Source organism: Thalia democratica, chromosome 1, assembly GCF_965202585.1.
Source record: "Thalia democratica chromosome 1, ktThaDemo2.hap1.1, whole genome shotgun sequence".
Lineage (NCBI taxonomy): Eukaryota > Metazoa > Chordata > Thaliacea > Salpida > Salpidae > Thalia > Thalia democratica.
In genome coordinates this window covers 76,228,996-76,251,937 of record NC_139165.1, presented here as the reverse complement: position 1 = coordinate 76,251,937, position 22,942 = coordinate 76,228,996, and the positions used below count along the sequence as shown (strand labels likewise).

General features: G+C 28.4%; 1 protein-coding gene and 2 non-coding genes across 3 annotated transcripts; all 3 read right to left on the bottom strand.

The window, feature by feature from the left end:
• Positions 1-1,152: 1,152 nt before the first annotated feature.
• LOC145839492 (ATP-dependent RNA helicase DDX54-like) lies at positions 1,153-22,119 on the bottom strand. The gene is made up of 17 exons (XM_082947083.1): positions 21,941-22,119; positions 20,477-20,550; positions 19,560-19,745; positions 18,321-18,517; positions 13,365-13,548; positions 12,710-12,841; positions 12,212-12,422; positions 11,616-11,747; positions 10,442-10,565; positions 9,972-10,069; positions 9,298-9,371; positions 8,910-9,025; positions 8,490-8,562; positions 7,692-7,870; positions 3,282-3,363; positions 2,083-2,326; positions 1,153-1,448 (listed from the first exon to the last, which is right to left on the bottom strand). Exons 1-17 carry the CDS (start codon positions 22,071-22,073, stop codon positions 1,153-1,155), a joined length of 2,535 nt encoding a protein of 844 aa, XP_082803209.1. The 5' UTR covers positions 22,074-22,119.
• Positions 16,577-16,704, bottom strand: LOC145849312 (small Cajal body-specific RNA 8). Its single transcript, XR_014372356.1, has one exon.
• Positions 18,996-19,123, bottom strand: LOC145849311 (small Cajal body-specific RNA 8). The gene has a single exon (XR_014372355.1).
• Positions 22,120-22,942: the final 823 nt, after the last annotated feature.

The window sequence follows — 22,942 nt, the reverse complement described above, 5'->3', positions numbered from 1 at the left end:
TGAAAAATTTTAGCATCTGTTACAATGGTCAACCCCTAGCTACGTCCCTGATAGCTTAGTAGTTATTTTTTAGGTTTGTAAAAGCAATACTTTGCTGCCCATTAACTTTTTTAATCAGTTTTTCAAAATACTTATCTTAAAATGTGCAGTACCTAATCTCATTTTTACAAAATTGCAAAGAAAGTTTTTCTAAATAAGTATTTCATGTATTTTTTCTGTAACTTTATGTAAGCGTATTTTGACGAAAATTATAAAGAATTTTAAGTAGTTTTCAGATTGTGAAACACAAAAAATGGTTGGATTTAAACATACATAACTTCTGAAATACTTGGAGAAAAATAACAAAACCAATTTTGAAATGAAGAAATCAAGATCTGTCTAACTATGTTAAACACTAATTTTTATTTTTGTTCAGCAAAATCATTTTATATAGTCGATGACCGCTTGAACCCCGTTTTCAGCCCACTGTGAAATACAGATAAAAATAACAATGCTAAACATCAAAACAATTTTTTTACTTCAAAAATTACTAGATTTTTGATGGGTTTTAAAATATAAATTGCTTTAATTCCAGATTTTCTAGTAAAATGATTAAGCTTCATGATTCCAGTATGTACTGAAATTTCCTAAAACCTTTTTTTAATCGAATATTTTTAAACTCTATATCACAACTTGACATCAAAAATAATTTTACATAGGCAACATAGTTTAACAAATAACCTATTTATATCCAAGCAAAAACAAACCTGATAGAGATCTCTATATTTACAACTTGCAAATAGATTTTTTTAAACAAAATTTAGTTTGATAAAACATACTAAATTCTTGCTAAAATTTAAATAAAAAATAATGTTTTACAACACATTCTAGTTAAATGTTTTAATTACTTTTAACATATACAAACTGCAACAATACTTTTGTCTCTTTCTTTTTTCTTTATATATTAAAAATTGTCTAAAAAATTTCAATTCAAGATAAACATACTTTAATTTAATAAAACTTTAAAAACCGGTGCTTGACATCTAAAAATCTAAAATCATATATGTATATGTTCAAACAACGTTAGGTGACTGAAATAATAAAATTAGCTAAAACACGAGCATCTATATAAAATACCAATTTATCCTAGCGAATTCACCTAAAATTGAAAAACTATTTTCCCCGACCCCTAAAACCTCCCCTGCCTCTGGATCCGCCCCTTCTCGGGCCTCCTCCCCCTCTACCCCTACTACTACCTCCAAAGCCACCTCCTCTTCCCCTGCTCGACCCTCCGAAGCTTCCCCCTCTTCCCCTGCTTGATCGTCCGAAACCAGCCCCTCTTCCCCTGCCTCGGTTCTGCTTCTCCTCGTTCATCCTCCTCTGCTTGAGTATCTGCTCCGGCCTCCTGATGCCCGACTGCGCCTTCTGGTCGCTCGTCTTCTTCCACCGCTTGTTCTGCTTGCGGTAGTCTGAAAAAAAATATTTCATCTAAGGGAATTAATGACAAAATGCACATGTTCACTCATTTTAAATGTTTGATTTTTTTTCCAAAATAATAATCTTCTTCAAAATTTTAAGTTATTACATTTATTTTATTAAAAACGAAATTCAGCAATTTCGAAAACAACCGCAGAGACTTAAACAAAGTTTTTCTTATTTTAAGTCTAATAATTCTGAGTTATACTAAAATCAATTTTTGATTCAACTTTACAACAATCTCAAACTCCTCATGGTTTCTGTAGTAACTATCAGAACAGGGTCGGCATACTGCGGCCCGCCGGACGCATTCAAAATGTTGTTTTAACTAATTTAAGTAACTTTGGTTTCAAAAAAATATCAAATATTTTATTTTTATCTTTAAAACATAATAAATTTGGTAAAAAAATATTCATATGCACATTGAAAATGTTCCTTTTTCGACTTGCCGACCGACTTGACAGAACCTAACATTCTTCTTTTAAACCCAGAAGAATATTATGGTTTCAAGTAACTTTACTTTAGGCAATATAACGAACACTTAAAATTTGTAGATTTTTTTTGTAAAATAAAAAAAACTTTTTTATTCAAAACGGTTCTTTTAAACCCGACATTCCAATCTCAAACCTTGCTTGGGCCCGCTCTCCTCGTCGCTGCTGTAGCGCCTGGTCGTGCTCACGTCGTCGATCCGCGCCTTCTTCTTCCACTCGTCGTACAGGCTCGTCTTGTACGACGCGCTGATCACCGCCCCGCTCTCCGTCCTTATCTTCTTCTTCTTCAGCACCCCCGTCCTGTTGCCCACGTCCTGCCGGTTGACGTACTTCATCCGCTTCTTGTCCCACACCTTCTGCTGGTCCCGCTGGCTCCTCATCTGTTTGTGGGTTTTTGAATGTTTTTTTTTCAAGTTAATATAATTACTTTTTTTTTATATCTCCTTATCTTTGAAAATTTAAATTATTTTTTTTCATGTTGTAAAATGCACCTAATCCTATAAAAAGTATACTGGATTGTTTTTGTTTAAGTATTTGAACAAGTTTTTTCAACGGTTTTTTAACCAACTTTTTTTTCAGAACTAATACTAAATTTAAAGTTAAGGATTAAGAGATTTTACAGCACTAAACACATCAAGACTATGCATATGACTTTAAAAAAAGCTGGAATCTAAAAAGCTTCAAACGTGTTAAACAAAGACAACCCTGCTAAGTACAGGGTTGCAACTGGTATATGACAAATTTATTGTAGGTTTCTGAATTTCTCCAGGTTTTTCGGTTTACTTTTAGTTTAAAAAGTCTAAGGTTAAAAACTATGTTAAGTAGTATAACAACATTGGTACGTACTGTTTAGTAAAGTAACTTTAAATGTGTTTTATAATACAAAATTCATTTGATGATGACAAAAAAATTTTATCTTCATGATAGATTTTTTTAGTCAGATGAAAGATTTACTACTAAACATGTAAAAATTGTTTAAAATTCGAGATTTTTTAGTGTTTTTTGTTTAACGTGCCACGTTTTTTTTAGCCTAAATTATCAAACTACAGGTTTTTACGGGATTCCAGGTTTTGTGACAACCCAGTAAGTAGTTTAATTTCAAACAGAAAAAACTAATTTATAAAATTTCAGATACACATCTAAAACTTTTTGAGAAATATTTTGCTTCAAACGAATGTTAAATAAAATTAAATAAATATATTTATTTAACTTGTTAATTTGGTTATATAAGATATAAGTGCAGTCAGATATAACTGGATGTTACGTTTTGCAACAGTTACACAATAAACAGATCTTGAAACAATATTTTTGTACTTTAAATAAATAATATAAAACCTCAATAGCATCATCGGCCATCAAGTCAAATGAAACTGCGTTCGCTTGCTTCAAAAAACTGTTTCCATCTCCTATTCCATATCTGTATTTTATTTCATAATTTTAATTCATTTATTCGCAATCTTTTTTAAACGATTTGGTTATTTTTTAAATACTGTAGTTTTAAGAAGTTTTTTTTCATTAAAACAAATAAAATAAAAAAATTATTTGAACAATATAGCAAAATTGCTTTTTGTCATAAAAAACCGATTGTTATTAATAAAAGTATACTATTTTCAAATTCAATCCAAAAAATTTGAACTAGCCTTCACTTAACATAGTTTTAATACCATCATATAATTTATGTTTTCTATTATTATTTTAATTAATAGCTAGACTATGCTTTAAATATGTTCAAACATAATTTAACATGTTAATAAGCTTCTTAAAGTTAAAAAGGTCCCCTGAACACAAATAAATTAAAAATTAAACAAAAGCAAGGTTTTATTCTAATTAATATTACTTTTTCAAACCACCAAGGTACTTTGCAAGGCAAAAAAAAAACAATTTGAAAGGCAATTTTAATTTGTAATTAACTAAAGTCAAGTGGTGAAACTGTATTAAAACTAGTGATGTACCGGACTCACTATCCGGGTCCGGGTCCGGCCGGATATTGCCATTTTTGTCTGATATCCGGATCCGGCCGGACTCTAATTTGAAAAAAAAGTCCGGATCCGGTTCCGGCCGGATTCTAATTTGAAAAAAAAGTCCGGGTCCGGTTCCGGCCGGATTCTAATTTGAAAATAAAGTCCGGATCCGGGTCCGGCCGGATCCTAGCAGAGATCCGGCCGGACCCGGATCTAGTTAGTAAAAAAGAGCATACTGAAAACTATTTTTTCAAAAAAAACCCTGTGAAAATTAATAAGATTCATTTTCGCCAGTTAAAATTAAACACCTACCGTGATTGGCTCATTTTGTACACGTGACTAATTTACATTTGTTTACATTTAAACTATAAATACACATTTCATGAAATGCAATTCTTTACATATGTTGTAAAATTGAAAACTTTGGAATGAATACTTGCATTATTTATTGTTTAAAGTCGAGCTCAGAGAATATTTAGAGTTAATACGGTTGAATGTACGAGCCAATGAGAATCATATAACGAAATGTTTCAAACTAAATACTGATGCAACAAAACATCAGAACATGACAGGCAGTTTATATGTAAGCAGTTAGTTAGTTTGGTGTGTAGCTTGAAGCAACAAAATATCTTGAACGTTTTTGTGAATGCTTATTGTAAGTAGTGGTGTTTTGTCTTAAAAGTGAATATTTCAACAGGTGTTTAATTGTTTAAATATTTAAGCCAGGTTTATAGTTTAATAGTTTATTAAAAATTTTACAGTTTCTTGTTTACTAAAAGTTTTATTTAATTTTTAGTTTTTTGTTTTAAGTCTTTTGATATAGATTTGAATAGCTTCCAGTTTTTAAAGTGTTACCAAAGTAATTAATAATTTTGTATATGCTAGTATTTCTTGTTGTGTTTTATATAAAAGATTCATCACTCAAAACTGTCGTGTCTGATTATAGAAAGTAGTCTCAGTTAGAATTTAGTATTTGTCAGATATTAATTAAATAAGGTAGGATTTAGTTATGATGGGTAGTACTAATAAGTTAAGTGTACCACAATCAGTCCAAATTGTCAACCTTTGCTAGCTGTTCTACTGATTATTAGATTAAAGTAATTTTTCAGTTTTTAAAAACCTCATTCTGCCTCAGGCTTGTTTATACTCACTCTAGCTAATTTTATTGACTTAAACAGTGGCAACCCTGCTAGTTTGAAATTTTTTGGGAATTTTCGAAAATCTTTGACTGCCTCAGGCTAGTTTAGTTTTTTTATAAAAACTCAGGCTAGTTTTCTTTTAGATTTTGAATGAGTTTGAGCTGATCTAGTTTTCAATATTTTGTAATTTTCTAGTGTATTTTGTTCATGAACTTGATTTCAAATTTTTAATTGTAAATAACATCTAAATTTGTAAACCTTGTGGCTAGCTGTTCTACTTATTATTAGATTAAAGTTTTTTTTTTCAGTTTTTAAAAACCTCATTCTGACTCAGGCTAGTTTATTTTAGTAATGTACCGGACTCACTATCCGGGTCCGGCCGGATATTGCCATTTTTGTCTGATATCCGGATCCGGCCGGATTCTAATTTGAAAAAAAAGTCCGGATCCGGTTCCGGCCGGACTCTAATTTGAAAACAAAGTCCGGATCCGGTTCCGGCCGGATTCTAATTTGAAAAAAAAGTCCGGGTCCGGTTCCGGCCGGATTCTAGTTTGAAAAAAAAGTCCGGATCCGGGTCCGGCCGGACCCGAAATTTTGGGTCCGGTACATCACTAATTAAAACATAAGAAAAAAAAGGTTTTGAAATAAATTAAGTAGAAGTGTGTATTAAAAGCTAGTTATTTTAGAACAGTTCACTGTTATTGTTTATGTACTACCTTTCAAAAACAAATTTAGTTTTTGTAAATTTTTCGTTAACTCAAATTTTATTATTTTTGAAATTACTTTATTCTTTTCAGTCTTTGTTACTTAAATTAATTAAAACTAATTTCAAAAACATGAATTTGAAAAGACAGAACCTTTATTATTTTTTTGGTTTATTTATATTTTTGATTTACTGAAATTTGTATTTTGAAGCTAAATTGAGATTCTTTTATTAAGTTGTTTTATTCAAAAATAGATTTAATAGTTGAATTTTGGAATTGGAAAAAAAAATAATAAAGGTTATGCCTTTTTATATCACTATTTTACGAAATTTTCATTTTAAAATCCAACTAACAATTTTATTTTTAAATAAAACAATGTAATAGATGAATCTCAATTTAGCTTAAAAGTACAACTTTTAGTAAAATATGTAAAAAAATAAAGGTTCTGCTTTTTATATCAATATTTTTGATGTGATCCGAGTAATAACAAAGTTACCTTTAGTTTGGTTTTTAATCATACATTTTCAATATGAAACTTTAAAAAAGTTATATAAAAAAATAATCTTAATTACTTATTAGAAATGTCATCTAAGTATAACCACCGGTTCACCACTGAGTCAGGTGAACAGGCTTCTCAATAGATTTTAATCTAGGAACGTTTACAGTACCTTTGCAACTACGTGCTAGTTGCAAGGCTATCTGACTTCCATGAATGTGCCACCGGCAGGATTCGAACCGACCACGTAGTGACTACAAGCGCAATTTTAAACCACTACGCCATCGAACAGATTGTAAAATTTGCATAAAACGCGGTTTTAAAGCCAGTCGGTTTTGAATGTAGTGATGTATTGTAAGCACAGCATTGTAAATTTATGCCTTCTTATATGATTTTAAAATACTTTTAAAACTAAACTATAAGAACTAAGTAGTTTTAAAACTTCTTTGTTTCAAGTCATTTATATTATTTACGTTTAGGTTCTAGTTTTATTAGTGATAGCGTTTAAAATAAAAAAATATATACATTACAAAATTAGTTTTAAATACTATTATATTTTAAAATACTAACTCTAAATGATTAATAATAAATCGAAAATTATAAAATAGTATATTAATCAGTTTAATTTTAAAGCGATGATTTAAACAAAATAAATAAAATACATTAGCTTTTTTTTTTGATTTTTGGTAAAAGTTTTATTTAAAGAAAACTTTTTAAGTAATTTTAGAATTAATTTTAGGCATCTTAACATCACTGTTCATATTTTTTATCACCTTTTCTTCTTATTTTTAACTTCTATAACACTATGACACAAGTATAAATCGACTATTTACCATATATGTATTAGTAAAAAAGCAGAATGCTGAATCACGAAAAAGTTTGTTTTAAAATTTTACATTCAATTTTAAGTTGTACTATTTTCAATACATATGTATTACTTACTGAATAAAACTTACTGAATAGTTTTTAATCATTTTAATTTTTATACGACTAATTTTTATAATAATTTATTCTAGTAATATTCAAAATAATTGAAACAAATTTACAGTCATAGCTACAATTTTGCTGTGATTTCTGACAATTAAAATATGAACTTGTTTTTAATTTAAAGTCGTTGTACTCAAAAAAAAACTTTTAATGAAGGCAGTTTTGAAGCATTACTTTTGTAATTATTTATAATCAGGCTCGCGACGAGTGTAAGAAACAAAACACTAAGCAATTATTAGACTTACAAAAACAGCAATTATGTTTACAAAAAACTCATTTTAGTCTTTCGATCAATCTTAGTTCCAACTAGTATTATTTTTAAACCTTTCCAATTTTTACATACTTTTAAACCCCCATGAGATCTTCTTTTACGACAGCTTAACGCAAACAAACTACGAACCATTTCTCCTACTGATGATATTAACAGCTAGAAACAAACTAAACACAACAACTCGAACCCTTTCTCCTTGTGGTAGTCCTTGGGCCGGTACTCGATGTAGTTCTTGTCTTTCGCCTGCGCTTTCCTCTTCTTCTCCTGGTAACTTCCCCCCATGCTCCCCTTCCTCTTCTTCTTGTTCTTCTTCATCCTCTCCTCTTCGGTCTGCAGCGTCGGCTGCACCACCCTTGAAAACGTTTGCTGGAACAATTACTAAAGTTATTGTCAGGTCGGATTGACAAGTTAATTTTCAATTACTCCAATCATCGTTATATACCCATTTGAACATAAATAATTAAGGGCAAATAATCACTTTTTTCACAATTTGATCTTATTTTATAGAGTTTTGATTAAGCTATGAGATGCTTTTTACAGATTTTGAAAATTCAAAATAATTTTTGAGATATAGCAGGTCAAATTCGGAGGCAACAATAGGTTCCTTATGGGAGGCGCAAACTAAAACCGCAAAAAAAAGACTATTTCACTAAAAATCTATCTTCTCCTACGTTTTTTGAGATAAATACCTCAAACTTACATGAAATCTTTATTGCAATATTTAAAAAAAATATAAATTAAATTAAAATACCAAAAAATTCAATTCAAATAGAAAAAAATTTGTTAGTAGGTTTGGTTAATTTGTACAATTTATTCTTGTTTAACTTCAGCCATTGTTGTACTATAAACAAAAATATAAAAAATACTTTGATTGCTTTTAATTTTTGTGAATAGATTATGATAAGTTATTTTTTTCGGGTGGGATTGGTGCGATCAATATCAAGATTTTATTCATGCTAGATTAAACAAGCAATAAACAACAAACTTTGATAACTTCGTCATCTACATTTTCTATTTCTGTTGAGTCGTGATTGCTTGTACATGTTTTCAACTCGTCTCTGTAAAAGATTAATTATATAATTTTTAAGTTCTTGAATCTTTTAAGGTACTATTTTGTTTAAAAAACCACAACGTTTTGAATTAAACGTATTCTGAAAATATTTATAACAAAATACAGTTGTTTACTTTGATTTTAATTTATGTATGTAAAGAGCACAAGAAGCCTCTATTTTAAAAAGGCACCATTGTTATTAAACGTATTTAACTTAAATTCAAAAATAATATTAACACAGTACTTTAAATTACACATTTGTTTAATTATCAAATCAGTTTAAGATTTTTTCTACGCTTCCAACCTAACCATCAACTATAGCACTTAAACACACGTTATATATGTTTGACTCACTTTAACTTTTCCACTTTCTCGTTGTGCATCCTCACTACATTTTCGTTCCTTTTTCTGAATTTAGAAACTGTTTCGGCCGCCGTGTTGTTTTTAGTCACGCTCGTTTCGAATATTGTCTGTTTTGTACAAATTGAAAGTAATAACATGTTTTAATTTAGTATAACTTAAGTTTTATTTATCTTAGTGGACATTAAGTAGAGACTGTATGTTAGTTTAGAAAATTATAAATAGAATAAAAAACGTTTTATACATCATTATCTTAAACTTGATTTTTTTACTTTTCAAGCAAGAAAACTTAATTAGCGAGTTTTTACAGACGAAACTCTAAATAGCTGGTACAAACAAAACTTATAATTTAAGCACTAATTAATAAAAAAATTATAGTTACCCTTCCCGACGTGTAGCTTTTAATTTGTTGTAACAAGTCTTCCTTTTTCTTGTCCATTTCATCCGTGTTACGAGCTACAATATCATTATTTATTAAAATGCAATGAAATCAAAATATCAGGTAGGAAATTAAGATAAAAATTTGTATTAGTATTGTTTCACAATCTCTTTTCAAATTAAATTGTTTATTAATAAATACATAGTCGAAAACTAGTATTTCAAGCATTTTACAATTTAAATACTGTTTAATTAAAACTGCATGTATTATAACAAATTTTGTTACTCAACTTTTTTCATTAAGTATGTATCTGAAAACTAGTATTTCAAGCAATAATGAACTCAGATGATCCTAAAACATGTTTAATAAACAAATATATCAAATGATTACTGTAAATGGGACGGTAATCGATATTGAATATTACACATTACTAAATCTAAAATGATCTTAAAATATATTCAATAAAAAAAATATCAAATAATTACTTTAAGTAAGATGGTAATTGATATTGAATATTTCACATTACTAAATCTAAAATTATCCTGAAATATATTCAAAAAACAAATGTATCAAATAATTACTGTAAATGGGGTGGTAATCGATATTGAATGTTTCACATTACTAAATCTAAAATGACCCTAAAATATATTCAATAAACAAATATATCAAACAATTACTGTAAATAGGGTGGTAGTAGACGGACGTCGCCAACAAATGCTCCTTTGATCTTCTTATGGATTCCGTGGATGCCGCTTTTCTGGACTTCATGTAGCTCCTGCGTTGTGGATAAATATTTAAAAACAGTTCGAGTTGCAGTGTATAACGGTTACAACAAACTATGCGAAAGTATTTTTAATCATTTTTTTCAATATTTTTTTTTTAATTTATAAAAACATCTTTATTTTATACTTATACTTTCCATGTATTTTTTATCTACCACAAAATAGTTGTTAAACTTTTATTTTAGTGATTCATTTTCATTACTTTTTTAGTATCTAGCACTTATTTAACTTAATTTCGCATTTTTAATAAAACTATGTTTACGCTGTACCCAAAAATAAAAACAACATAATTATTTTTTAAATCGTATAGTTCTTTTCAGTACTACTTCATTATACCGTGCATGACCTAATGAAAAAAATCTCACTTGTATCCGTTGATGGCTGTTTTTTCCAGCCCCTCCATGTCGTAGTTCTTGCTGAGTTCGCGGTACATGTTCTGATCTCCCGATATCTCCCCCAGCTTCACCTTGCCCAACACCGAGTCCTTGTCTGTTTCAACCGTTATTTCAGTGTATTTGACAGAAAGTCCTCTTGGTAAGTATTAATAAAGTTAGTGGTACCAATCAGTTTCTTTAAAATTATAGTTGCTCAAAATGAGTAAGGAGATTATATTTAAATATTATTTTTAATAACCATGTTTTATCATTTTGCTTTAAATGTTATTATAGGATAGGACAAAAAATTCAAGACCTTGAATAAAGTTTGTATTCAAATAAGAAAAAATATTTCTTAATTTACAGTGTATGGTTGTGTAGATTGAAAACATAAATGAAGAGACATGTTTGTAACAAAATTTCATACACTCTTAAAACTTATCAAAAAATTCTTCAACTCTAATCATGAAATTTGCAAAATATTTTACACCAAAAATATACCTAAATAACAAACATACTCTAACCTCTACCTAACTTAAATATTTTTTGTATAACTGTTCAGTACGAGCTAAAACAATAGCTTTGTTTGAGGACTTAAAATTAAACAATCTTACATAAAATTTTAAAAAACAAAAACACAAGTTTTAAAACAACTTCAAGAAATAATGCAACGAAAAAAAAAGGTTTTTCCATAAAAGGCTAATAAAAAACTTATAATCTTATTCAGACATTATTTTATATATTATTAACAAATGTAAGCACCGATCTGTTCTCATTGACATGCCTTCGTGCAACAAGGTTCGTTAAGTGCTTATATGACGTCATAATTAATTTTGGAACATTCAAAGTTGACCTGACGAGCTCAATGTTGGTGAACTTTTCACATCAACAAGTTCCGATGTAAAACCAAGTAAATAATAAAGTATTTTTTAAGTATTTATTTACTTACAATTACTCATGTTAGCTAAATAACCGCTTAGTAAAACATTGTAACGATTAAACTTCTGTAATTATTGATTTACTAAAAAATGGCCATTGTACTTTCAAGCCCTCTAACATGACAACACAACCAAATTGTTCAAAATTTTCTTTTAAAATCATACTTGAAACAACACAGCCTCGTTCACGGTTCAAACTGACATATTTTAACATCAACGAAACAAACCTTGTGGAGTCTGATCGGTGGCGAAAGTGAGGGGTCTCATGAGGAACAGGTGAACGTCTAACACGTACGGCAGTTCGTCGTTGCACACCAGCGAGTAAGCGGTTCCGCTGCGACCAGCTCTTGCTACCCTACCTGTTTTAGTGGTTTAAATTTGAGTAAGTTGAGTAGTAGTTTTTAAAGTTTAAAACTAGCTGCGATTGTTTAAAAGTAGTGGGTATACCATATAATTACCAACATGTAATAAAATGTAAAGTTATATCTTAAAAGCAAACTGTTTTGTACACATGTTAAGTTTAAAATAAATTAATTCGATTTAAGAAAATTAGGTAAGTCATTCATTACACTTAAAAAATATCTAAAACTTCATCAAATTGCTGTTTGGTGGATAACAATGTTATATTTATAATGTTATACTATCAAAAACTCTATTGGTATATGATATACAATTTTTTTTACTAATAATTAAAAAAATAATTTAAATACTCTTTTATTGATTTTTAATCACAAACTAAAACAGTTTCGACGTGCGTCAGAGTCTTACACTTTTCACATTACTTTCAAATCACAACCAAAAAACAATCAAAACGACCACCCACCGACTCTGTGCTGGAAGATCTTGGGTTCCTGGGGGAAGTTGACGTTGACGACGTTGTCGAGCTCGGGTATGTCCAGGCCCCTCGCCCCCACGTCCGTCACCACCATGACCCGGCGCTGCTTCGACCGGAACGAGTGGATGTTCTCACGCCGCGCCTCCTGGTCCAGGTTCGAGTAGCAGTACGCGCACTCGATGTGGCATTTCGTCAGCACCTGTTGGGGGAGTATTTGTATGCTGATGGGGATTTTAGTAAAAAGTTATTGAGATTAATGACTGTGATAAATAGTTTTTTAAGGAAACTACAAACACACCGACCTTGGTCTAGCATTTTATTTTGAAATATACAATTTATAAACAAAATTTGATTTGAAACAACATTTAATGTAAAAAAAATTTAGAATTTTAAAGTTAAGTGCTTCAAAAAAGAAGCATAAACTTTTGCAAAAAAAAACTAATTATAAGTAAAAGGATTTGTTTGTCGATAATAACAACAAAACACCTCTTTAACGTGCTCAACGTGGTGATGAGTCGCAACGAATATGAGAGTCTGGTCGTTCTTGTCGAACACTTCGTTCAGAAGGTGCAGGAGCACTGGCAGTTTGTCCTCCATGCGGCATTGTATGTATCCCAGCTGTCAACATTCAATATTAATTGATTAATTAAATACAATGCATATAAGGTAAAGCATACAGAATTAATTTTTTCCAATGCAAAGAAAATTCCGTAGAACTTTGTGATTAAGTATGCTCAGAAAAGGCTGTAACTTTTAAATAATTATGTTCATTAAAGTGTTGTTGACATAAGTACCATAACTAAAGGTGTTGAGAGGTAAATAAGTTTCAATAAAATTAGAACTAGTTTATACTAGTCTATTCAAATCTATTATGAAAGTATTAATTCGTTTAAACGATTTAAAAATTTCATAAAATAGTTTATTAAATGAAATTTGGTAGTATTCTTTTGGAGGGTGAGTGTTTAATGTACGTAACAAATTGACCTTTTCAGGAGTAAACATTTTGTTTTAAGGCTTAAATTCAAGGCTTTTATTGCTATCAAAACTAATAAAAAACACCCTCAAAATCACCACAACCTGGATCAAACCAGTGTACTTTTACACGTCTACACTCAAAGTTCGCAGAAAAACACATAATTACCTTGAGAGTGGGCGGTATCTTGTGATCGAGGTCCATTCTGACCAGCACGGGGTCGTTGAGCCTGGCGTCGGCGAAGTTGGCCAGCTGCTTGGGCATGGTGGCGCTGTACAAGAGCGTTTGCCGGTCGTCGGGCATCTTGGACAGCAGGTAGTTGATCTGCTCCCCAAAGTTCATCTCGAACAACCTGCAGTTTGTTAATGAAAGATTTTGATACAAAAAAAATACTACATGTTTCGGTTTCAAGAAAACAAATTAAGAGATCTCAACTACTAGAAGAGAAATGATGAATTTATTTTTTCAAGAATTTATTTCGCAAATTAAGTTTTGGTCAAAGACCTTATTCAATTTGGATAAGATTTATTTAAGCACTAACGAGGTCTTTGACCGAAACTTAAATAGATAAAAAATTATGATGTTTGGGTAGTTGTGGATGGTGATGACTCAAATAATTTGTAGGAAGTTTCTTAATGTTTGAAAAAGGTTTGCACTGATAATCAGGCGCATTGTTAGATGGCAACTGTGAAACGCTATCAAATAAACAACATTATGTTTAACATTTAAACGAACAAATCTCGAACTTGGTTGAGATTTTCTACTATATTCAACCTGTATAGAAACTAGAAATATTGTACTAAATACCTGTTGTATTTTGTTCTCATAAGTTTGTTCTTGGTAAAAATTCATTAAACTTGATGTTCAAAGTTGATTAAATAATAGTAATAGTTTGTTTTCTTTATTTCATTTAATATAAATTAATTCCTTTTAAGTTTACTGAGTACAGGCTTTAAAATTCTATGAAACACTGACTAGGACAGGTACTATAGATGAATTGTAATACATAATGATACTACTACTCAAACAACCTGCGTTGAGTTTCTTAATGAAAAAGTTTGATACAAAAAAATTACTATATGTTTCGGTTTTAAGAAAACAAATAAAGAGATCTCAACTAATAGATGAGAAATAATGAATTTATTATTTAGAGAATTTATTTCGCAAACTAAGTTTCGGTCAAAGACCTTATTCAGGGTTCGTGCGCAAAATTTTTTTTATTTAGCCTGACATTTTTTCAAAGTAAGGAAAATCCCTTTTTAAAGTCATTTTAGGTATTAAGGGGTCTTTATTAGTACTTTTGTAGTCTCCGTTTTCAACCAGCTTTATCTCAAAAATATTTTGAGCTTTAAAGATTTGCAAAAAGCAACTCATAGCTTAGTTGCAACTCAATAAAATAAGACTAAATTGTGAAAAATATGATTGACCCCCTATGCCCTTAACAAAACAAATTCAGTGATAAGTTTTAAAATAAATGTTATATATAATCTATTACTAATGTAAAAATTAAATATATGTTACTAAACACAATTGTTCAATTTTATTAAGCATTAAGTTAAAACATAATAACCAGAAGATTTGTAATAAAATGATGTGCATTGTCGTGTTTTATTAAAATCTCAAATGAAACGCTTTCATGAGTAAATTAAAATAAGCAAAAAAAAATTATTATAGGATTTTGACTAATACTTAAAATTGATACATGATTATAAATCCTACACACTAAATAAATACAGTTATTGTTGATGTCATATCAGATTTAAAAAGCTTACACTTAAATTAAAAAACCTTTAATTTTTGTTCTTGTAAAGAAAAATGAATTGCACCTAAAATTTGAACTCCATAAAACTGAGTACTTATATCTTTAAGCTAAGTTTTAGTGTTGTGAACATCTCTAACAACTATAAACAAACAGTAAAATATCTGAATAAACTGCTTAGAATTTTAATATGAAAAGTATTTGGTATAAAGCCTTTAAATTAGAAATTAAAACAGTTCAACCAACTAAGCTCTGAAAAACATAGCTGATGTAAACAAATTCAAACAAACAGCTTAGTTGTTGAACTAACTTGTAATGTTCGAAGTGTATTTTTTTCATTAATTTTCATAATTATGACGAATATAATCTACTCAAATCAAAATAATGAACATTCCTAATTTTTTTTAGAGGTTCAACAAAAGGTTTTAAGCATTTATTTTTACAAATACTGACTGATTTAGTCTTTAACATTTAAATCTTTATTTAGAAAAAAATTCACATCTTAAATTGATCTTAAAAAGATTTCTTAATTTTTTTACTCAAAAGTTTTTAAGCATTTGAACTGAATAAAACTGAGATTCTCAAATTTTTAAATAAAAAAACTGATTTAGCCTGACGTTTTTCCCCTTTTTCAAAAAAAAAACTGATTTAGCCTGACTTGGCCTGACGCACACGAACCCTGCTTATTCTATTTGAATAAGATTTATTTAAGCACTGACGAGGTCTTTGACCGAAACTTAGTTTGTGAAATAAATTCTTGAAAGAATAAATACAAAAAAATTATGCTGATTGGGTGGTTGTGGATGATGACTGAAATAATCTGTTGGAAGTTTCTTAATGTTTGAATAAGGTTTGCACTGGTAATCAGGCGGATAGTTAGTAATAACTGTGAAACGCTATCAAATAAATAATATCATGTTCAACATTTAATTAAACGAACAAATCTCGAATTTGGTTGAGATTTTTACAAAATTCAACCTGAATAGAACTAGAAATATTATACTAAATACCTGTTGTATTTTGTTCTCATAAGTTTGTTCTTGGTAAACATTTATTAAACTTGATGTTCAAAGTGGGTTAATCAATTATAGTAGTTTGATTTTCATTATTTTATTTGGTATAAACTTATATCTATGCTAGATTACGAGTACAAGCTTTGAAATTTTATGAAACACTGACTAGACTACAGATGGATTGTAATAAATAATCATAATACTACTCAGCTTAAAAAACACAGTGTTTTAGCATAAAAGTGTACTAGCCTAGTTATACTTGCAAGTTTTAAAAAACATGAGAATAATTAATCATCAAATAATTAGTCAAATATGTTGCAGTAACATGTACAAAAGTATGTTGTTTAACAATAGTAGTATTTCCACATGAATTTCTCATTCGTAAAAAGCACAACATTTTGAGATAACATATAGTTTAATATTTAATATAATTGACAATGTTATAATTTTTTTTTGCCGCCGAAACCTAGTCATGAATAAAATATTTTACTTACATAATATATATTACTATTTAAATAAGCTCTTTTCATTACAGTAAATTGAGCAATATTTTTTAGTTAAGACAAACAAATATAATGTAGCACATAAAAAACATTCTAATTGGTTTGTAATGTAAGTGCCATATCTGACCATTCAATTTCACTTGTTTTGATTGGCCTTTCGAACACTGCTTGGTTTCGGAAGGTTTTGTGTCAAATTTACTATGTTTTAAGTAAATCAGAGTATCGTACTTCCATATATAATACTTATTTTAAGTTACTATGAAAAAGATTTCACAGAAAAATTGTTCTACAATCTTTAAAAAGAAGCTTCTAAAAATTTAAAATCCTCAATTACAGATTTTAAAAAAAATACTGTTTTTATATAGTTTATTAGTTAAATTCATAAAAGATTAATTTAGTTTTCTTATAAACTTACTTATGAATTTTTTCTTAATTATCAAAAAGTTAAATTAGCTAAAATCTATTCAACAATAAACGATTTTTACTTTAGAATATTAACTCAAGCTTTACTTTATCTAAAATAATAAAGTCATAGATAATAAAACATTAACATTGAGTTTTAAAACTATTATAATTACTATTTTTAAAACAATTTTAAAATCATGGTAATTGAACTTTAAAATATAATTGGCGGATTTTTTAAATACAAACATTAGTAGCTTAATTACAATAGATTTTACAAACAAACATTTATATAACTTAATTAAATCTATTTGCTATCTCACAAAATGTTATGAACAATTACGTAATCATTATTACAAGGTAGCGAAATGTTTTTTGATTTTTTTTTTATTTTTTTTGAATCATTTCTAAATATTTTTTGTCCATTTTGAGTATATAATTAAATTTAATATTAAGTGTTAATTAATAAAGATACTGTAATGTTAATTTAAATGTGTATTATGATAAATAATAGTTTAATAATGCACAAAGTTGTTCTACATGATAGATTTTTGTACGTAATCATTATTGTTCACGTAAAAGTTGTTTAAAATATTAGTTTTTTGTAATATCTATTCAAACTTCCAGCTTTTCCAGGTTTTTTGCGCCTGGGTTTAAAATTCTAGGTTTTTTCGCAACCCTGTGAATTGGAAACATGCTACTAAATAAAAGACTTATTAAACTTTAAAATGTTATCAAGCTGGAAATGTTCATCAAGAAAAACTGAAAATAATAGTAGTCGTAAATTGTAGGTAGCAATACAGCCATCAACATTAAATAACAAAAATAAACTTTGAAACCATCAAACCTGCCGGCCTCGTCAAGCACGAGATAATAGACAACAAAAGTAAAACAAAAACATTGCCACTAATTCTATTAATATTCACAAACCTTTCAGCAACATAGAGGACGAGATATCCGACAATCATAAATCATAAAGTAGTATCACTCACTAGTACCAAAACTAATAAAATAAAAAAAACAACAAAATATGGACACCTAATAGTATTAATACAATTTTCTTCAAACCTATCAGCCTCGTCAAATTATATTAGACAGTGATAAACAATAAAAGTAAAACAAAAACATTGCCACTGATACTATTAATATTAACAAACCTTTCAGCCACATAAAGGACGAGATACCCGACAATCGAAAGAAGAAATCATAAAGTAGTAACACTAATAACAAAACTAATAAAATAAAAACATAACGAACTATAGCTACCTTTACTTAATGATATAATTTTCTTTAAACCTTTCAGCCTCATACAGGACGAAATATCCGACAATCGAAAGAAGAGATCATTAAAGAAGTATCAGTAATGCCAAAATTAATAAAATAAAAAAACAACAAAATATAGACACCAATAGTATTAATATATTAATATATAATGTTTTGTTCAAACCTGTCGGCCTCGTCGAACACGAGGTACTCGACGCACTTGAGCGGGTTGTAGTCGCCCTCCATCATCACGACGACATGCTGCAGCCGGCCGGGCGTGGCCACCAGGATGTCCGGGTTGTCCGTGATCTCCTGGAACTGCTGCTCCGTGTTCTCCCCGCCCAGCACCAGCGCCACCCGCAGGTTCGTGAACTTGCCCATCTGTGAGGGAGATTAGTAAGTAATTAAATGTTGGAAAATGTTTTATTCAAAAAAGAAAACTTGAACAGTGAGCAGGTTAAATTTTTAATGTTTGCGTGTGAAATTTTTTTTTTTAATTTTCGCAACAAAAGCAAGCAAGCAATTGCGTGTGTTATAACCAGATATTATACTAATATTTCTTCATAGTTGATTTAAAAATAGTTTGTTACAAAGTTAATAAAGCTTAAATTAAATAAAAGCTTTTAGCTACTATATTGATAAAACAGGTGAATACTGCTTTATGAACTATAAATAATTGAAAGTTAAATAAACATAAGAGCTTTCCATCAAATTATAACTTGAAAAAAACTTTTTTTTTTTATTTAGTACTTGGGTAGTTTAAATATTAAGTATTAAACATTTAACAAAAAAAAAGTAAACAAAATTATTATATAAAATAAAGTTTTTGTTTACATGAATCAACAAAAATACTTAAATAAAATGTACGTGCCATATCTGACCAACTAGTTTGTTTTAGTCTAGCTGGCCTTTGAAACACAATTTAATTTAGGAAGATTTGGTGTCATATTTACAATAGTTGATGCAAATAAGAGTATCAACCTTCCAATGCGTATATCGAAAACATTAAAAAAAAACATTTTAAGTTTGTTTAACTTTTATAAAGAAAGGATTTATTTTTAAGTTGAGGAAAACTTAGTAAATTTAAATAAATATACAAGTTCGAAATTTTCATATTTTCTTGATTTTTTAAAGCACATCATGCAAAATAAAACAATTTATTTGTAGTAAAGTTTTGTCAGATACATTTTGGCATTCATTAACAAAATTAGATGTTTAAAACAGTATAACAGACAAATGATTTTTTTATAATTTCTCAAAATAAAAAGCTAGTATAAAGTAAACTAGAAACTGCAATACTTTCTTAAAGGTGCCTATCTTGTATATGAACTGTTGTTTTTAAGTAGTTTTTCTTCAGTAAATTGAAAAAAATGCAAAAAGTGTAAGTGTTTGTAAACGAACTTATCCATAAAAAGCCACAAACCTTCAGTATGAACTTGTGGGTCTGCATGGCCAACTCTCGAGTTGGGGAAATAACCACGGCCCTGATGCCCACGTGCTTCGGTTCCCGCAATTTTTCAAACAGTGGTATGAGGAAGGCAGCTGTTTTCCCGCTGCCGGTCCTGGCCATTGCTGCCAAATCTTTACCTTCCAACGCCAGCGGAATGCACTGTGATTGGTTAACTTTATTGAGGAAGTAAATATGATTGGTTAATGTTATTCAGTGAGATTGAATTGGTTTTTTAAGTTGTTTTTAAATTATCACTTACTTACATTATACTTCATCAAAGTGATTCTAAAGTTTATAAGCTAATAAATTTTTTTCAATCACAAATGATTATTAATTTTACAAAATTTATTTTCTTTTTTAAGTTTTATATACAAGAAAATATGTTCACTATTTTAATCTTAAAAATTTTAATTAATTTTGATTTTTTTTAAATTTAGTAGCAAAGTTTTCTTTACATTTATACAACCAAGTTTACTAAAGCAATAGAATTTTTATAAAAAATACAACTTTTATAAAAACAAAATATATAGTATTGTACATGAAAAAAATTATCATATAAAAAATATTAAAACCTTGTATTTTGTTTTAGAATAAAATCAACTAAATAAAATCTAGTTTTTGAGTTTTATAATTAATTAAGAATAAATAGCATTATTTATAAGACTAGTTTCATATACTGAAAACTATTAGTTATTAATAGAAATTCTAAAAGTTTTGTGAACTATATACAATGATTAAATAAATTAAACAAATTTAACATTTCACTAAGATATTAATTAAATAAAACACTTTTTATTATAACTATACGAAGTGTAAGATACCATCACAAAATTTTAAAACCCTCTAACTTTGAAACAAGCTTATAATTATAACATATGAAATAAACTAACTCTTCTTTGTATTGGAGTTGGTTGTTTATACTTCATTACTCTTGTGATTCCTTTGTAAACGGAATGTGATAACCCTGTATGTAAGTGTTTTTAATTAAATACAACAAAATGATATCAATATAAAAGTTAAGTTTATTCAGATCAAACAAGTCAACACTACAAAAATATAATTTGTTAAACTTTAAATTATTTATATACAACTTTTAAAAACAACTTTTAATACATTTCAAGCAGCTACTAATATGAGACAAACTAAAGATCAAAAGTCTTGACAAAAAAAACTATGCTTTTGTTAAATTCAATCCAACAAAAACGAAGTAAAACTGTATAAACTGTAACAATATGATTAGGAATATTTTCATCCAAAACTAACAAAATGATTTAAATCTATACACAGCTAACTAAACATATAATAAGTTTTAGTTTATATACTTTCAGGTTTACACGAGCAAAAAAACTTTATTGCAATTGGAAAGTGTTCTTGCTGTAAAATTAGAACACTCATTACTACTGTTTTACAATCACAGTCAATAACTTTTTTAATTAAGTTTAAACTGTTAAAATAAAGTTCTAATTTTCTAAAAGTACATAATGTCTACAAACATTGTTGAACTTTTTAAACTTTTGTTTGAAACCAAAGGCTTTTAAATGAAAATAATGTGGATTTGGGTGCTTATAAAAATTGGGACCTTTGAGTTTTTAACTAAACTATCTTTTTAAAATTTTGAAATATCTCAAAAATACCCTGAAAGTATTTTAAGAATTAAAATGAAACTTCCACGCAGGGATCATTCGATTTTCTGAAAACCACCCCAATGCATAGGACAATTTAAAGAAAGTTTCATGGAGGCACTTTTTGATTTTTTGAAAAAAAAAAATATTCAAAAAAACTTACAAAAAGCAATAAAAATTACATAAAATTAAGAAGTGCTTTTATAAAACTTTCTTCAAATCTTCTTAAACTATGCACATTCAGTTTTTTGGATAATTTAAAACACTTCCAGCTAAAAACTCAAAGGTTGCATTTTTTAGTCACATACAGTTAGCATTTGTGTAGTAATTCAGAAAATAAAAAGGTGCCTGTGTGAACGTTTCTTCAAATCATTTTAAACCTATTTTTCACACTAATTTAAAACCCATAAATTACAAAAACTACTTATAACTTTACAAAGCTGTAAAATGTATCTAATAGTTGATCAACAAAAATCTAAAAACTCAGAGTAACTTGTAAATACAAGATTTAGTATCATATTGACTTTTAAAAAGTTTTGCTACCATACTTTAAAATATTATTTATAAATGTAAGTAATTTTTTTCTTAAAAAAGGGGAACATTCTTAAATAACTTCAATATATTCAGCAATTTATTACAAACTTATTCATTTTACTTTTTATCGTTATTAGAGATAAAAATTCTATATGTCTATCTACAATTTCAAACAGTTGAAAACATACAACCACTAACCCAGTGATTCAAAAGCTCCTCCCTTTCTGTTCTTTCTGCATGCTTCAAGAACAAGTTTTCTTGTGTCAATTTCCCCTTCGGACTCATATCCAGAGTTCAATAGTGATAATATGTCTTCTGGATTGGATGTCATATTTTGTTGTTAGCCAATGAAATGGCTATTTTAAATTTAATGATTCTAAAACTTATTAAATTCAATGCTTAAAAACAACAAATAAATTATATATATATATATGTTTTCAAAAGTACTTTTAAAACTTTCAATTTTAGTTGATAAACAAATTGAAAAATTCAACATTATAAGCTCATAAAAATAACAACATCCGAATTTTAATTATCTAATATTTTTTTCCCCTTTTTATAAATTTAATAAAGTTTTTTATGGTATAAGTTTACAAATATTATAAGTAATCATTTTCAATGTTATATCTAATTATTAAAATCTAAGTAAATAGATTTGTGCAAATTGTATATTTTATTCGCGACCGGTTTTGGTGGCAAGAGATTGCGACCTTTTCAAGCAAAAAATAAAATATGAAGCTTCAAATTGCAATCTCTTGCCACCAAAACCGGTTGCGAATAAAATATACAATTTGCATAAATCTATTTAAATAAGCTCTTTACATCCCAGTAAATTGAGCATTCTTTTTTAGTGAAGGCAAATAATTATAAAATCTAAGTTACAAATACTTTTAGTACATAAATATTTTATGTTATTGTTACACTATTTCTATGTTAAACAATTTTGGGTTGGTAAATAAAGCTCATGTTTTTAATGTTTAACTGTCCTTATTTGAAAATACTTAATATCTACCTAACTTTAACAACAAAGTATCATTTTACTAACTTAATAATTAGGATACTGTTAAATTTATAACACTGATTAACTCTATATTAAACCTGTTTAATTTACTTGTAAAAAAATAGGTATGACGTAAACAACAACTCAAGTAGAAAAATAAGTTATACAGCCTTAAAGTCATTAAAACTAAAAACATTTTA

Coding starts and splice junctions, on each gene's coding strand:
- LOC145839492 (XM_082947083.1), bottom strand. CDS start 22,073: ATGACATCCAATCCAGAAGACATATTATCACTATTGAACTCTGGATAT. Junction 12,423..12,709: donor ACGTTGAGCACGTTAAAGAG/GTGTTTTGTTGT, acceptor CTCCCCCAACAG/GTGCTGACGAAATGCCACAT. Junction 11,748..12,211: donor GATCTTCCAGCACAGAGTCG/GTGGGTGGTCGT, acceptor CCACTAAAACAG/GTAGGGTAGCAAGAGCTGGT.